The sequence below is a fragment of the Trichomycterus rosablanca genome, chromosome 15 (genome assembly GCF_030014385.1).
Source record: "Trichomycterus rosablanca isolate fTriRos1 chromosome 15, fTriRos1.hap1, whole genome shotgun sequence".
Lineage (NCBI taxonomy): Eukaryota > Metazoa > Chordata > Actinopteri > Siluriformes > Trichomycteridae > Trichomycterus > Trichomycterus rosablanca.
This window is the reverse complement of record NC_086002.1, coordinates 31,039,624-31,057,981: the sequence shown is the minus strand read 5'-3', so window position 1 is coordinate 31,057,981 and position 18,358 is coordinate 31,039,624. Positions and strand designations below refer to the sequence as shown.

Genomic DNA, 18,358 nt, shown 5'->3' with positions numbered 1-18,358 from the left:
AGGAGCTGCAGGAACTGGACGTTTCTTTGAAATTGATAAAAAGACGAGAAGAAATCTGGTCTGGGAGGCTGCTTAAAGACCTACAGCAGCATTAGGAGCTGCAGGAACTGGACGTCCCTTCAAAACTGATAAAAAGACAAGAAGAAATGTGGTCCAGGAGGCTGCTAAGAGACCTATAGCAACATAAGGAGATGCAGAAACTGGACGTCCCTTCAAAATAGATGAAAAGATGAGAAGAAATCTGGTCCAGGAGGCTGCTTAGAGACCTACAGCAACATGAGGAGCTGCAGGAACTGGACGTCCCTTGATAATTGATGTAAAGACGAGAAGAAATCTGGTCCGGGAGGCTGCTTAAAGACCTACAGCAACATGAGGAGCTGCAGGAACTGGACGTCCCTTGATAATTGGTATAAAGACGATAAGAAATCTGCTCCGAGAGGCTGCTTAGAGACCTTCAGCAACATTAGGAGCTGCAGGAACTGGACGTTTCTTTGAAATTGATAAAAAGACGAGAAGAAATCTGGTCCAGGAGGCTGCTTAAAGACCTACAGCAACATTAGGAGCTGCAGGAACTGGACGTCCCTTCAAAATTGATGAAAAGATGAGAAGAAATCTGGTCCGGGAGGCTGCTTAAAGACCTACAGCAACATTAGGAGCTGCAGGAACTGGACGTCCCTTCAAAATAGATGAAAAGATGAGAAGAAATCTGGTCCGGGAGGCTGCTTAGAGACCTACAGCAACATGAGGAGCTGCAGGAACTGGACGTCCCTTGATAATTGATGTAAAGACGAGAAGAAATCTGGTCCGGGAGGCTGCTTAGAGACCTACAGCAACATGAGGAGCTGCAGGAACTGGACGTCCCTTGATAATTGATGTAAAGACGATAAGAAATCTGGTCCGGGAGGCTGCTTAGAGACCTACAGCAACATGAGGAGCTGCAGGAACTGGACGTCCCTTGATAATTGATGTAAAGACGAGAAGAAATCTGGTCCGGGAGGCTGCTTAGAGACCTTCAGCAACATTAGGAGCTGCAGGAACTGGACGTCCCTTGATAATTGATGTAAAGACGAGAAGAAATCTGGTCCAGGAGGCTGCTTAGAGACCTACAGCAACATGAGGAGCTGCAGGAACTGGACGTCCCTTGATAATTGATGTAAAGACGAGAAGAAATCTGGTCCGGGAGGCTGCTTAGAGACCTTCAGCAACATTAGGAGCTGCAGGAACTGGACGTTTCTTTGAAATTTATAAAAAGACGAGAAGAAATCTGGTCCGGGAGGCTGTGAAGAGACCTACAGCAACATGAGGAGCTGCAGGAACTGACCATCCCCTTCAAAACTGATAAAAAGACAAGAAGAAATCTGGTCCAGGAGGCTGCTTAAAGACCTACAGCAACATGAGGAGCTGCAGGAACTGGACGTCCCTTGATAATTGGTATAAAGACGATAAGAAATCTGCTCCGAGAGGCTGCTTAGAGACCTTCAGCAACATTAGGAGCTGCAGGAACTGGACGTCCCTTCAAAATAGATGAAAAGATGAGAAGAAATCTGGTCCGGGAGGTTTCTTAGAGACCTACAGCAACATGAGGAGCGGCAGGAACTGGACGTCCCTTTAAAACTGATAAAAAGACAAGAAGAAATCTGGTCCAGGAGGCTGCTAAGAGACCTATAGCAACATGAAGAGCTGCAGGAACTGACCATCCCTTCAAAACTGATAAAAAGACGAGAAGCAATCTGGTCCGGGAGGCTTTTTAAAGACCTACAGCAGCATTAGGAGCTGCAGGAACTGGATGTCCCTTCAAAATTGATGAAAAGATGAGAAGAAATCTGGTCCGGGAGGCTGCTTGGAGACCTACAGCAACATTAGTAGCTGCAGAGACGTCTGAGAAAGACTATTTGTGCCAGTTAAAGTGCCCGTGCTAACTCCTGTCCACCAGCGACAGAAGAAGGTTGACCGATTGCCAATGATACAGAATGGAAGGATATAAAGTTCATATCTAGGAGAGTTTGTGTAGAATCTCACTGACCTCTTTGGCCACCGTGTGCCAGTGCAGGTGGCTCTCGCAGACGTCCATCCGCTCCTGGTGCAGGAACTTACACTTGTCGGGAACCAGCAAGGCGTCGCTCACGAACTCCCCAACTGTACGAGGAGACGCATAACAAACGCATGTTACATTTATCCAGCGGTTAAGGTACTGAACTAGTAATCCAAAGGTTGCTGGTTCAAGCCCCACCACTGCCAGGTTGCCACTGTTGGACCCTTGGGCAAGGACTTCAACCCTCAATTGCTCAACCCTCAGTATGCAATTGATGCAGAAAATGTGAATGTATACACAACTGTCAGCTTCAGTGGGTGGAGCTTTGGGCTGTCGATTGGAAGGTTGTGGGTTTAAATCCCAGTGCTGCTAAGCAGCCCCTGTATGGGCTCCAGGCATCATCATATGGACAAAAGTACTAGGACACAGAATCTAATTTCTGAATTCACGTGTATTCGTATTCATATGCTTCCAGCTTTGCCGCAAATGTTTAGGGAAGGCCCTTTCCTGTTCCTGCATGACCCTATGATCTCCTGACCTCAGCCCAACTGACCAACATCAGTGCCCAGCCACACAAATGCCACGCTCTTTTGACTAAATGGGCACAAATCCCCATACAGAGACATACTTTCAAGTCTTGTAGCGTAGGTTCTACGTGGAAAAACAGGAGCGCACAAACATACCCAGGCAGCGGTAGGGCACCACGATGTGCACGTGACTGCGGCACTGCTTGCGACCCTTCTTGCACCAGTTCTGGATGCTGACGGGCTGGTTGGCCTCCACCACGTTGGTGATCTGCAGATCCGGGTAGACCTGTTGGAACAGCAAGCCTCTTAATAATGATGACCTTGATAATAAAATCCCTGACGGCGCTGACATTTCAAACTCGACGATTCCTCAGCTGCTGTAATTACGACCTCTGCTGGCTGATCGGTGCATAACGAGACTGCACAACGAGACGGGGGATAATGGAGATCGGTGCGTGACTCTCCTTGTACGATACGGACCTTGATGTGAAAAGACGCGGTCACCTACTGTACACTTGTCGGAAGGGCGTGTTATTCATGGCCCTTCTCGATTAGGAGTGGAGGTCTGCAGCAGGAGAGGAAGTGGAATACGATCGGGTAATTGGATATGACTAAATCTCTCCAGTTTAACGTGACCGGACTTAATAGACATAAAAAACAAACGTTGTTATTCTTACTAAGTAAGTCAGTAAGAGTCTGATTAGACCCAAAGTTTACGCCCACTGAGGTGAACAGGGTGCGCCAGCCAAAACCAGGCCTGCAAACCGCAGCCTCGCCCTCCCGTTACATCCTTTCAAATCTTCCTACCCTCGGGCCCTTTGATCTCCACCCTCGTCCGCGTCCTTTCATTCGTCTTGTTTGCTCCGCGCCTTTGATCTCTTACCTCCTGACAGTACTGAAGAATGCCCTCCTTGGTGCTCTCGCAGCTCCTGGTGCCCGAGGGGTCCGGCTCCCATTTGCCGCTCTGGACGTCGACGTGCATGTTGAGCTTCCCGCAGAACATGGCCACCTGAGGCTCGGCCAGCAGGCCGGGCTCCTCGTCCGACGGCACCTGGAGACGAGAGGCGGTTTCGACCGGGTTAGCCACAGATCGACGATGTTTACTTGGAACGCATCGGTTTGTCCAACCGATGATCATTTCATGTGCTAATTGAGGGAGTTGAAAATAAATATAATTTAATAATTTAATGTGATAGCAACTGGGGGTTCCAGGAACAAGGAAAAGTCAAATCTGTGCCAGAAAACAATAAATTCATCATCATTCAATACCACAATTTCATATATCAGTGGGTGATATCGTGACATCATCACTTCAAATGAACTTAAAAGACCTTAATAAACGAGATAGTTTTGTTATGCCTAGTTCAGGCAGCGGGAACGTTTGTCAATAACCCGTAAACCTTGACGTCAACTATAGTCGGGTTAGGAAGATCTGGATGTTATTCCAGCAGCTCAGACGGAACACTGCGAGCACACCCTACATCCTGTTGCATAACCACACATGCCGATGCCGGGAGCAAATAATGAGTCGTCGACAGCGCCCTGGATCACTCGGCGCAGAATTTATCTCCTCCGGTGATGAGGAAACCTGGCACGGGTCGGCCGAGCGTCAACATTCCCTTAGGTCTTACTTGACGGTAATCACACACGCCAACAGAAGGTCAAAATGTTCTTCTTTAATCGGGCATCCGGAAGTGTACATAAGATGGGCGAGGGTGTGGGAGTCAAGTTCAGATGCCCGGGTAAATAGAAAGGTCGTACGTGGACCAGATCCGCCGTGGCGACCCCAAAATACGGGAACGGGAGCGAGGACTCTGAGCGAGGACTAGAATCGTCCAATCCTACCTCAAGCCGTAAAGGTCTTTGTGAGGGAAGGAAGACTGGTCCTCAAAGACACTATTGTGTTGAAGAGGAAAACAACAATAAAACAAAGGGAGGGTGGTAGACGTGAGGAAGACGGGTCAGACGGGCGGGTGGATTACAGGAAGGCGATGTTTTGAGTCCCCTCATTTCCGAGGACAAAATTTGCTGCCAAAAGGACGACGGGTTGTTCACGTTAAGTAGTTTAAATAACATGTAAACTACTCGGTACACGGAGGGAGACGTTAGCTGGCGTGCTAGCGGGTTGAACGGCCTAAGTAGCGCCATATGAGTTCCATGTCTTATTAGAATCCTCCCTACTTAGGCAGCGAGCTTGGTTTGAGACAGACCCAGCGAAGACGTCCTTCTCAAGGTCTTGCAGATAAACGTTATCTTCTGAAACACCGTCTCAGACACAACACTACAGGCGCTATGGTACGCTAAAGCTATCAGATAACTTCGATCTAACTAGCTTCGAGCTTATTCTACCCTGCCGTGTGCTGACACCTAGAACTTTGCTGGAAGAAACTAGCCCTATAGTGAAGTGAAGTTCTCAGAATCTAATTTCATTACTGATTAGCCATTCTGGGGTTTTTTTCCGTGCTAATACGGCTAAACAAGAAACCAGAGATGAACTTCTTGACGTCTTGGACACACTAGCGTAAACCGAATTAAGTCTGAACAAGCATGTACCACAGGGTACAACAGTTAGCGCTTCTCCACACTAAGATAGCCAAGTAGAGACATCATCGTCTATAAAATTTGTCGTGGCAGCTTTTAGCATATTAGCATAGTGCTAACACTCAGAGTAATAAATTATACACGCAAGCGTCCTAGGGTACGTAGAAGGCGCTATAATAATTGAACTTATTATTACAGTTAAAACAATTTGAGACCGCTCAGGTGGCGCAGCGGTAAAAACACGCGCTGCAACCAGAGCTGGATTCCAGATACATGGTATCGAATCCAGCTCTGCCTTACCGGCTCGAGGCTGAGTGGCTACATGAACAACGATTGGCCGGTTGTTCGGTTGGGGGGCGGGACAAGGGGCCGGAAGTGGATTTCTCTCTGTCAGAATGGTGCAGTTACGACCTCTGCCGGCTGATTAGAGGCGCCTGCACAAGAGATGAGGAAGGAGTGCTCTCAGGGTGTGTCTCTCTGCACGCAACGCTAGGTGGCGCCACACTCGTCAATGTGTAGGTGAAAAAATGCAGGCGGCTGCTTCTCATGTTTCGGAGGGGATGTGGGTTAGCTTCGATCTCTTCGGTCAGGGCGGGGTTCGGCATAGACAGAGAGGAAGCACGATGCAAATTAGATTTATAAAAAAAAAAAAAAAAAAAAAAAAAAAAAAAAAAAAAAAAAACCACAATTTGAGCAACTGAGGGTTAAGCTTGGCAACAATGGCAAGTTGGCAGTGGTGGGGCTTCAACCAGCAACCTTGCGATTACGATTGATTGCCCAAAGCTTTACCCACTAGGCTACCAGGGTCCCAATTTAACGTGGCCGAATAGTCTTCCGCTGCTGGGTATGTTTGCCCAACGCTGGCCAATGACAGTCCAGTACCTTAACCGCTTAGCTACCACCACCTTATTTTATATCCAAATACAAGAAGCAACTAAATGATTTGTTGACGTAAACTCAACTTAGCGCTGGGATTCTGAGCTCTATGAGTTGGCATCTCAGCTCTGCTACGGTCAGCTGGCAGTGCCTGCAGCAGACAGATCTGGCAACCAGTCTGCTATGTGGGGAGAGGACCAAGCCTGTTCCCGAACTGACCTGGTTCGTTATAAAGAGTCTTTGTTAGGGTAAACAATGACGGGACTGTTTAATAAATACCTCAGAATAACCTCGAGTCCAAGGTCAAGTACACTTCGGTTTCCGAGCATCTGAGAGATTTGGAATTTGGTGGTGTAGTTTGGGTACGTTTTTATTTTTTTCCGGACGGCCGGATCGAGAAACGAATCTCTTGGGTTTGTTTGATTCTTAGATCAAAGTAGGGGGTCGATTTGCTTTCTTTACTTGTGTGTTCGAGTGTTTGAGAGACTATGAGGGTGTAGAGTCCCAAGTCCACAGTTTTTGGGGGGTACTGAGACGAAGAGTTCCTTGTACTTGTCTGTATGGTAGAATCCACAAGTTCTCGATCCACCAAGGGGGGGCGATTGGGAGCCTGGTGTCCTTTAGGCAGGTAGGAATTGGTGACATTTGTGTGTCGTCTGCGGCATCTTGCATAGATACTTAGTTACCATCGTTTTTGGGGTATCGAGCTGTATCCCTTTCATGGTCAGCTGGATGTCCTAGAGCAGGGGTGTCAAACTCATTTTCACCGAGGGCCACATCAGCATTATGGTGGCCCTCGAAGGGCCGATTGTAACGTATCCTGCTGTGATTGCAGTCACATTGCTGTTTTTCTTGGAGGCTGAATTCTGCATTTATATCGTCCTACTTTACCACAGACACGGCCTCATAACACAAGAGACGCACCGGTTTCTCTTCCTGAAGCACAAACTTGTTTTCACTTTCATTAAATTTCCTCCTTATGCTTAATTTTCTTACTTATCTTCTTGTACATTTTAGGATCATGTGTAAATATGTGTAACATCATCTACTGGCGGGATGTGTCACTTCGCAGGTCACAAAATCAGCCTGCATTTTGAAAGATGCCGTTTGTTTAGGATTTTACAGTGTATTTTTAAGACAATCATTCTGCCCTCACTAATAGTTTATCCCCCTTTCTCAGCTAGACAGACAGACAGACATACAGACAGCTCTCTTCAGAATACAGTCGGTTTATTTGCTCCCCAGCTGTGTGATACACTGTGTGCATCAAAATGAAGTAAAAATACAAACAATAAAAACAATAAAGAACTTAATACAGTAAAAGCACACAGCTATAGTCAAGTGTTACATCTGGTACAATATGAGATTTAACCAAACGTAAAGTAACGAGTTAAAATTGTGTGTAAAGTTACTAATTGCTATAGTAACGGTAACAACAGTATTTAATTACGGGGCCGTGAGTTTGACACCTGTGTCATAGAGTTTGTTGACGAGCTCCTGTGGGGTATGCTTTTATAACCGGTCTGAGACAGGATGCCGGGCATTGCTGCCATCTGCTTTGCTGCCAAGTCTGCTCGTTCATTCCCTTTAAGGCCACGGTGAACCTCTCGGGTCAGTAAGTTTAAGCTCGGTAATCGTTAACGAGTCCGAAAACGTCCCGGTTAAAAGGTACAGTAGTAATAAATGATTACACGGTCACGCACCTTCCAGACAGACCCTTGAAAGTCTGGAACACAGTGGTGAGCCTTGACCCATCATTGCTCTTTTTGGAATATTGGAGTGTTGGAGTGTTGCAGGCATCAGGTTCTACTTTTATCAAGTAAAGATCGGAAAGAATTAACCAATCGATTAACAAAACGCCCCAACTCTTCTGGAAATGAGCAGCTACGCCCCAAGAACAAAGCTGTTCACCAGTGGTCAGTAACGTCCACTGCCTCTAGCCACCGTGGGGGAAGGGAAGACTTCATCTCCGGCCAGGACGGATTTCCACCATCTGCTGCGGTCACACGTCGTATCACATTAGCATGTTTAAGGCCGTGTGTTCAATTCCCTCCCAGAGGGGTCGCGAGGACTCGTGTCATCAGGGCTGTACAGGAAGGGATTCGGAGTCGCTCTGAGTGAACGAATCTTAAGGAATCATATACGCATCTCTTCAAGTTCGAATCTCGGCTCTGCGACCGGTCGGCTGGGCGCCCCCTAGGGGTGGAGTCTTCAACGCCGCGTAAGCACCCTGGTTAGTAGCCCGAGAGACGCTCGCTGTTGTGTTGTGTTGGACCTACTAGATCCAAACAGATCTCAAACAGCCCACTCTCAATGAGATCCGGTTTGAATCTCGGCTCTGGTATCAGCCGGCCGGGCGTCTAGACAGACACGACTGGCTACGTCTCGGTCAAAAGTATTGGGACAGCGCTTCTCATGTGAATGCGCAATAAAGAAGTAAAGGTAAAGTGCAGGTTTATTTCCCACCAGATACATGCTCGCGCACACACGATCACCAATCTAAGCAAACGCTTTCACGTCCCCACCAAATACATGCTCGCGCACACACAATCACCTATCTGAGCAAAAGTTTTCACGTCCCCACCGAATACATGCTCGCGCACACACAATCACCTATCTGAGCAAAAGTTTTCACGTCCCCACCAAATACATGCTCGCGCACACACGATCACCAATCTAAGCAAACGTTTTAACGTCCCCAAGTACATGCTCGCGCACACACAATCACCTATCTAAGCAAACGTTTTTACGTCCCCAAGTACATGCTCGCGCACACACAATCACCTATCTAAGCAAACGTTTTTACGTCCCCAAGTACATGCTCGCGCACACACGATCACCTATCTGAGCAAAAGTTTTCACGTCCCCACCAAATACATGCTCGCGCACACACAATCACCTATCTAAGCAAACGTTTTTACGTCCCCAAGTACATGCTCGCGCACACACGATCACCAATCTAAGCAAACGCTTTCACGCCCCCTCCCCACCAAATACATGCTCGCGCACACACGATCATTTATCTAAGCAAAAGTTTTCATGTCTAAGCTATCTGAGCAGAAGCATAATTACTGAATTCACATTTCGGCCACTATGGTAGGTAACAAGTTTAATACATCGGTCACTACATGCGTCCAACTTTGCACCAATAGCTTAGGGAAGGCCGCTTCCAGTTCCAACACGGCCTGCCCCTGTGCATAAACCGAGCTCTATAGAGCCATGAACAGAACAGCTTTGGCATCAGTTCCTTGCCAAGTATTCACAAATGCCATAGTATTCTGACCGAATGGGCACAAATTCCCACAGACACAGTGGGACACAAAGTCTTATCCCAGAATGAGCAAGCTAAGCCTTGAGAGACAGATAGCGGACGTAATCACAGTGCAAATATGCGGTCCTGATAAGCGCGCGTGTGTGTGTGTGTGTGTGTGTAATATCCGCCGCTCTAGGAAGTCGGGATCGGATCCCTGGGCTGGGTGTGTTCGGGTACGATTAGAGAGGGCGATGAATCTCTTTCCTGTACGCCCCACCTGCCAACACACACACACACACACACACACACACACAGTGACGGTGTGTAACGTGTGCTGTGACACAATGCGCCTGGTGAAACATCCACCCCCACTCGGTTGCCACAGTGGAGCTAAACAATCCATCCATTGTCAACTGGGAACCACCCCCCCACCCCCCTGTGTTTGGAGATGGTTCTTTTCTGTACTAGTGGTGGTCATTTGCACTAACACACACACACACACACACTATATAAAGAAAGGTGGCCAAAAATAGAGGACACCCCCCAGAACGGACCTGCCGCTTCATTTCTTGACCTTCCCTGTGATCTATGGGCGCTTTAACGCGTCCAATTCCCAGAAGAGCCCGGGGGTCAGCACGGTGAAACAGAAGTCGACACATAAAGAGGTGAACTGAGGGGCGACTCTTTTTATTTTGTCTGGATTGAGAGCGTTCGGCTTTTAACCTCTGATTGCAAACCAGGAATTGGATATGACTAAATATGGAGATGAGTTGTATCCCCCTAAGGGTCACAGATTTCTATCCAAAAAGCAAAAATAGATCAACTATTGGTGATGAGAAGACTTTTTGGTTCCTCCTCGTTCTTTGGTTCCAGCTGGGAACCAGGTTCCCATTTCGGAACCCATTTATTTTGGGTGAAAATGTTCAATTAAATACATGCTTACACACACACGATCACCCATCTCTGCAGAAGTATTCACATCCCAATGAAATACATGCTTACGCACACACGATCACCTATCTCTGCAGAAGTATTGACGTCCCAATTAAATACATGCTTGCTTACACACACACACGATCACCTATCTCTGCAGAAGTATTGACGTCCCAATGAAATACATGCTTACGCACACACGATCACCCATCTCTGCAGAAGTATTCACATCCCAATGAAATACATGCTTACGCACACACGATCACCTATCTCTGCAGAAGTATTGACGTCCCAATTAAATACATGCTTGCTTACACACACACACGATCACCTATCTCTGCAGAAGTATTGACGTCCCAATGAAATACATGCTTACGCACACACGATCACCTATCTCTGCAGAAGTATTCACATCCTCATTAAATACATGATTACACACACACGATCACCTATCTCTGCAGAAGTATTCAAATCCCAATGAAATACATGCTTACACACACACGATCACCTATCTCTGCAGAAGTATTCACATCCTCATTAAATACATGATTACACACACACAATCACCTATCTGAGGAAAAGTATTCACACCCCACAAACTCACACACGTTGACATCTCACCAAAACTATTTAACCTCCACCCCCCACCCCCCCCCCAACACACACACACACTCCACAACTGCTAAGCTGCAATCACACCCCTCCAGTTCCTTTTGTTCAACAAACAGGTCGTTTTTACTTATTCTTGCGATATTTTGGGACGCCAGTGCTTCACAGAAAAGCTCTTTAAACCGTTTTTTTTTTTTCCACCCCACCTCGTGCGTACCCGCTCTAGGCACAGGATCTGATTACGTTCTGTTAGTTTACATACTCCGCCCGGCCCTTCCCAACACGGACCACACACAGACCGGCGCTGGGCGCAGAAACGGCAAACGGCCGCCGGCTCTCGTCTGTACGTCGCCGGCGACCGAACAAACAGAGGAAGCTTCCTTCCCTGGGCACCAAAACAGGAAGGAGAACCAGAAATAGTTTAGCCTCGGTAGCACGTCTCTCGACGCTCGTACAGACGTCGAGTTTGTCTTCAAAATAAATGCTAAATATCAAAAGTGCCGAGAGATTCGAGTCGCCATTAGTGCTATACTGATAAGGACAGGGCGACGCCTGGCTACGTCAGGGACGACTGTCCATAAATATTCTGACGTAGCTGACTTTACATCGCTACCAAATACATGCTTGCACACACAGTGACCTATTTAAATAAAAGTATTTCTCCCTACCAACTACATGCTTACACACACACGATCACCTATCTCTGCAGAAGTATTCACGTCCCCATTAAATACATGCTTACACACACACGATCACCTATCTCTGCAAAAGTATTCACGTCCCAATAAAATACATGCTTACACACACACGATCACCTATCTGAGCACTTTCAGCATTTAGCAGACGCTTTTATCCAAAGCGACTTACACAATGAGCAACTGAGGGTTAAGGGCCTTGCTCAGGGACCCAACAGTGGCAACTTGGTTGGTGGTAGTGGGGCTTGAACCGGCAACCTTCTGTTTACTAGTCCAGTACCTTAACCACTGAGCTATCACTGGCCCCCTATCAAAGTAAAAGTGTTCCCAGAATAACCGGAATAAGAACGGCGGCGGGAACGTCAGGTGGCACAACGGTTCCGTCAGCTCTCCCTCAGGGGGGTGTAATTATAGCGACGGGCGCTATGGGGCGACCTGCTATAACAACCAGGCGATGCAGAGGAGCAGCGGTCTTCAATGTAAACCTGCTGTCGTTGTCGGGAATACGTCTGGATTTATGGGACACCCATTGTAATTTAGGGCAAAAGTATTGGGACACACATATTGTTAATTGGGGAAAAGTATTGGGACACCCCTTTTAATTCGGGGCAAAAGTATTGAAACACAGCCCTTCTAATTTAGGGCAAATGTATTGAAACACATATTATAAATTGGGGCAAAAGTATTGCAACACCCTTTCTGATTTGAGGCAAAAGTATTGGGACACCCTTTATAATTTGGGGCAAAAGCATTGGGACACCCCTTTTAATTCAGGGCAAAAGTATTGAAACACAGCCCTTCTTATTTTGAGCTAAAGTATTGGAACACGGCCCTTCTAATTTAGGGCAAATGTATTGGGACACCCATTTGAATCTGGGGCAAAAGTATTGGGACACCCATTCTAATTTAGGGCAAAAGTATTGAAACACATATTATAAATTCGGGCAAAAGTATTGCAACACCCTTTATAATTTGAGGCAAAAGTATTAGGACACCCTTTCTAATTTGAGGCAAAAGTATTGAGACATTATATATTCGGGCAAAAGTATTAGGACACCCTTTAAATTTGGGGCAAAAGTATTGAAACACATTATAAGTTGGGGTAAAAGTATTGAAACACAGCCATTCTAATTTGAGGCAAAAGTGTTGGGACACCCATTCTAATTTGGGGTAAAAGTATTGAAACACAGCCATTCTAATTTAGGGCAAAAGTGTTGGGACACCCATTCTAATTTGGGGTAAAAGTATTGAAACACAGCCATTCTAATTTAGGGCAAAAGTGTTGGGACACCCATTCTAATTTGGGGTAAAAGTATTGAAACACAGCCATTCTAATTTAGGGCAAAAGTGTTGGGACACCCATTCTAATTTTGAGCAAAAGTATTGGAAGACAGCCATTCTAATTTAGGGCAAAAGTGTTGGAACACCCATTCTAATTTGGGGTAAAAGTATTGAAACACAGCCATTCTAATTTAGGGCAAAAGTGTTGGGACACCCATTCTAATTTTGGGGTAAAAGTAGTGAGACACCGCTTCTAACTTAAGACCAAAGTATTGGGACACCCCTTCTAATCGGGGGCAAAAATATTGGGACACCCCTTACTTGGAAGGCGTTGGGACGTCTTCCAACAAAGACGCCAACGTCGAATCCAAGGATCCGTTATTACGACCACATTACCAACGTAGAGCTCCTTCGAAGGAGGAACGCGGATGAGCTACATGGCATCGTTAGCCAACGAAGACTTGGATTAGCCGGCCACCTCCTTCGAATGGAGAACTGTGAACTGGGCACCGCCTGGCACTGGGTGTCTTTGGAGGAGATCGCTCATACAAGACACCCACCCAAGACTGGAAGCGATGAAGAACACTTACTACCCAAAATGCTACGTGGTGTATTTATACTGGTAGTAAAGAACACTAACCCCCCCCACCCCCACCCACCCGGCCAAGCTGCTACCTGTAGTCAGGTCACGGTACCAAGGTTACTCCATCTGTGGCTTCCACTTGGGACGAGGCCCTTGGGGGCATCTGAGCTCTGCACTAATTGCACTTCCAGCTCATGGCTGACTGTGAAGGTCATAGATCATCTGCCCCCCCCCCAGCCTCCCCCGGCCCCTCCTCACACTGAGATACATCTTCTACAATAAATCCGAGCAGATGATTGCACTCCGAATCCGTTGCCAAGGCAGCAGGTTGACTGGATCTTATCGTCTCCGCATCGAGCGCCCAGCGGGAGGCTCCCAGATCATCCTTAAGGCGTCTAAAATGAAGCTGCACCTGTATGCTCACACGGACCTGGGTGGCTTCTTTGAGCGTCCAAAAAGGTGCAAATCAGACGGAGCTAAATCCGGATTATAAGCGTCTAAGAATTTTTGGGACACCCCTTCTAATTTGGGCCAAAAGTATTGGGACACCCCTTCTATTTTGGGGCAAAAGTGTTGACACCAATTCTAATTTGGGGCCGAATTTTTGGGACACCCCTTCTAATTTGGGGCAAAAGTATTGACACCTTTTCCTATTTGGGGCAAAAGTATTGGGACACCCCTTCTATTTTAGGGCAAAAGTGTTGAGACACCAATTCTATTTTGGGGCAGAAATTTTGGGACATCCCTTCTAATTTAGGACAGAAGTGTTGGGACACCCATTCTAATTTGGGGCAAAAGTATTGACACCTTTTCCAATTTGGGCCAAAAGTATTGGGACACCCATTCTAATTTGGGGCAGAATTTTTGGGACACCCCTTCTATTTTGGTGCAGAATTTTTGGGACACCCCTTCTATTTTGGGGCAGAATTTTTGGGACATCCCTTCTAATTTAGGACAGAAGTGTTGACACCTTTTCCAATTTGGGCCAAAAGTATTAGGTCACCCATTCTAATTTGGGGCAAAAGTATTGAGACACCAATTCTATTCTGGGGCACAATTTTTGGGACACCCCTTCTAATTTGGGGAAAAAGTATTGAGACACCAATTCTATTCTGGGGCAGAATTTTTGGGACACCCCTTCTAATTTGGGGCAAAAGTATTCACACCTTTTCCTATTTGGGCCAAAAGTATTGGGACACCCCTTCTATTTTGGGGCAAAAGTATCTGCAGACACGAGCGATTACTCCTCCTCCCACCCTCACTGCTTATACCCAAATTATAAAAGTGCGGAAACTTTTTGAAGATCCTTTGTAATTGCTATTTTTCTTGTGGTAGAATTATTTCACAAACATGTCCACTAAAAACTTTAACATCTAATAAAAGAATGATGGTCAATGGCCCCATACAGACGAGATGAATCCCGGCCAGATGGCCATTGTCATCACTGCGCCGTTCATCTCGCCAGACACAACATCCCTCACCTGCTGACAAACCATGTGAAAACCAAACAAAGCCGCCTATTCAACGCCGCGCCTTTTTTTTTTCCCTCTACAGTGACCGGCTCTGAATGCTTTTCATTCCACTGTAGGTAACGTGACCTTTTAAAAGCTGCGGCTGGGAATAAAAAAGGGACGGACGGCAGTGCGTGGCGGTGGGAGCCGAAAAGAAAACACGAGAAAGGAAGGCAGAGCTGGCGGGAGAAAGCCGAGGAATGTCAAGGGTAGACGTTTAACATCAGACTAATGATAGTACAAATACAAATATCCAAATTTAGATGTTGTGGAGGAACAATGAAGGGGATTTCAAGAATTTAAACTTCACTACAAGTCAAATCAAGTGTATTTGTATAGCGCTTTGTTTGTTGAGCAAACCGAGGGCAGAAGAAACCTTGAGAGGAACCAGACTCAGCAGGGACCTCCATCCTCCTTGGGTGAAGAAGAAGCAAAACAAAATAAATCATATTGCGGTAATGCTGAGCAGAGATTTTTTGGTCTCTAGAGCGTTTAGTTAAGCAATAGAACACTTGAGGTCGTGTGTTATCGCAAATAACATCACGGCTGTGATTCGGTCGCAGGCACGAGCCGAAGGCGAGTAGCGTAGATCATTACAGCCGTGATATTATTCGCGATAACACACGACCTCGAGTGTTCTATTGCTTTTAGACAACAGTTTTTACAAAATAAAGAAAGAAAATAAATCGAAGAAGCCCTGAATTTCATATTAAATATGCTTTAATATTAACAATAACTTCCGCCAAAAAGTAGTTCCACAACCAATATAAAGTTTAACACTACAAAGCACACATCCCAAGTTGCAAAAACTCATTTCATGGAGGTAAGAACAAGAAGAAGAAAAAGACAAGAACCTCCGAAGGAAAAAAAAAAGAAATAAAAAACCTCTCGCACACACCAAAGGATTATGGGTGATAACAGAACTTTTAGGAGCTTTTAACTGGGCTATTAAGCTAACTGTTCACGTTACAAACACATTAATGTTCCCTACACAGTGCACTAGATTGTGCATCAGATCACACATTAATGTTCCCTACATAGTGCACTAGATTGTGTATCAGATAACGCATTCATGTTCACTACATAGTGCACTAGACAATATATTAGACAATTGACTTATGTTCCCTACACAGTGCACTAGATTGTGTATCAGATAACGCATTCATGTTCCCTACATAGTGCGCTAGATTGTATATCAGATAACGCATTCATGTTCCCTACATAGTGCGCTAGATTGTATATCAGATAACGCATTCATGTTCCCTACATAGTGCACTAGATTGTGTATCAGATAACGCATTCATGTTCACTACATAGTGCACTAGATAGTATATTAGACAATTGACTTATGTTCCCTACACAGTGCGCTAGATTGTGTATCAGATCACACATTAATGTTCCCTACATAGTGCGCTAGATTGTGTATCAGATCACACATTAATGTTCCCTACATAGTGCACTAGATTGTGTATCAGATAACGCATTCATGTTCACTACATAGTGCACTAGATTGTGTATCAGATCACACATTAATGTTCCCTACATAGTGCACTAGATTGTGTATCAGATAACGCATTCATGTTCACTACATAGTGCACTAGATTGTATATCAGATCACACATTAATGTTCCCTTCATAGTGCACTAGATTGTGTATCAGATAACGCATTCATGTTCACTACATAGTGCACTAGATTGTATATCAGATCACACATTAATGTTCCCTTCATAGTGCGCTAGATTGTATATCAGATAACGGATTTATGTTCCCTACACAGTGCACTAGATTGTGTATCAGATCACACATTAATGTTCCCTACATAGTGCACTAGATTGTATATCAGATAACGCATTCATGTTCACTACATAGTGCACTAGATTGTATATCAGATCACACATTAATGTTCCCTACATAGTGCACTAGATTGTGTATCAGATAACGCATTCATGTTCACTACATAGTGCGCTAGATTGTATATCAGATAACGGATTTATGTTCACTACATAGTGCACTAGATTGTGTATCAGATAACGCATTCATGTTCCCTACATAGTGCACTAGATTGTGTATCAGATAACGCATTCATGTTCACTACATAGTGCACTAGATTGTGTATCAGATAACGCATTCATGTTCACTACATAGTGCACTAGATTGTGTATCAGATAACGCATTCATGTTCACTACATAGTGCACTAGATTGTGTATCAGATAACGCATTCATGTTCCCTACACAGTGCACTAGATTGTATATCAGATAACGCATTTACGTTCACTACATAGTGCACTAGACAATATATCAGACAGCTGATTTATGTTCCCTACATAGTGCACTAGATTGTATATCAGATAAAAAGTCGGTGTCGCCCGCGTGCGCGTTTGTGTGCATGAAGCTCGTCGTTACTGGCAACGCGTCAGCGGAGTGACACGGTTGTGGTGTGAAAAGTTTAGAGCGCTTCTCAACCAATCAGATCGTGAGGTCGGAACTAACTGCTGTATAAAAAACAATTGATGACAAACAATCCCAAATCAGATTCCTTCCCACCCAATGCTAGATGGAAATTGCTCGTCCATGAACAGTCCATCACTGTCTGTCGCTCCGTCACTTAGAATCGCTGCCGGCCTGAACGTCGGGTGAAGAAGTCAAAATACAAACAATGAAAAGCAAGACGAGACATGGACTCCCATCGTCCATATAGGTTCAGTACTATATTAAACGTCGTTGATCTCACAGCACCTTACGATCAAGTGCTCTGATCACCACTGATGAAGATCTGGAAGATGACCGACTCAAACAGCAGCAATAGATGAGATGAGCGATCGTCTCCGACTTTACATCTACAAGGTGGACCGACTAGGTAGGAGTGGACAGTGAGTGGACACGGTATTTAAAACCTCCAGCAGCGCTGCTGTGTCTGATCCACTCATACCAGCACAACACACACTAGAATGCTGAGAATGATCCACCACCTGAATAATACCTGCTCTGTGGTGGTCCTGACCACTGTAATGAATACACAGCGTAAAGCAGGGACAATGTGACTTCGCCTCGGAGAACAAAGACACACACCGATTCGGATTCTGATTCATTCTACACAACAAATACCACGCTCACCATTCCTGAGATGTAGGATTATTACAGCTAATCAGATAAGAACCATTGTTCTTATTCAGTCAGTCCATAGAACTGAACGGCACAGTAAGTGGAGCAGCTAGGCACGGGTATCTTTGCTCACGTCTGGTCTAATCTAAAAGAACTATTCCAATCATGTAGGTCACAAGTAAATGGAAAAATAAGACTTTATTCCCCATCACGTATTAAATCCGTTATCTGATATACAATCTAGTGCACTATGTAGGGAACATAAATCCGTGATCTGATATACAATCTAGTGCACTGTGTAGGGAACATAAATCCGTGATCTGATATACAATCTAGTGCACTGTGTAGGGAACATAAATCCGTGATCTGATATACAATCTAGTGCACTATGTAGGGAACATAAATCCGTGATCT

At 45.5% G+C, this 18,358-nt stretch overlaps 1 protein-coding gene and 1 pseudogene across 2 annotated transcripts in view; one reads left to right on the top strand and one right to left on the bottom strand.

Annotated features, from left to right (window-relative positions):
• The window catches only part of LOC134328691 (NACHT, LRR and PYD domains-containing protein 3-like), a 1,194,473-nt pseudogene that overhangs the window by 130,897 nt on the left and 1,045,218 nt on the right, over positions 1-18,358 (top strand).
• Positions 1-18,358, bottom strand: part of appa (amyloid beta (A4) precursor protein a) — a 39,935-nt gene that overhangs the window by 17,631 nt on the left and 3,946 nt on the right. For both annotated transcript variants that reach the window (XM_063010701.1, XM_063010702.1), the window contains exons 2-4: positions 3,443-3,610; positions 2,716-2,845; positions 2,024-2,136 (exon numbers count right to left, since the gene is read on the bottom strand). In XM_063010701.1, coding sequence (XP_062866771.1) covers positions 2,024-2,136; positions 2,716-2,845; positions 3,443-3,610 — 411 coding nt within the window. The remainder of the gene's footprint in view (positions 1-2,023; positions 2,137-2,715; positions 2,846-3,442; positions 3,611-18,358) is intronic.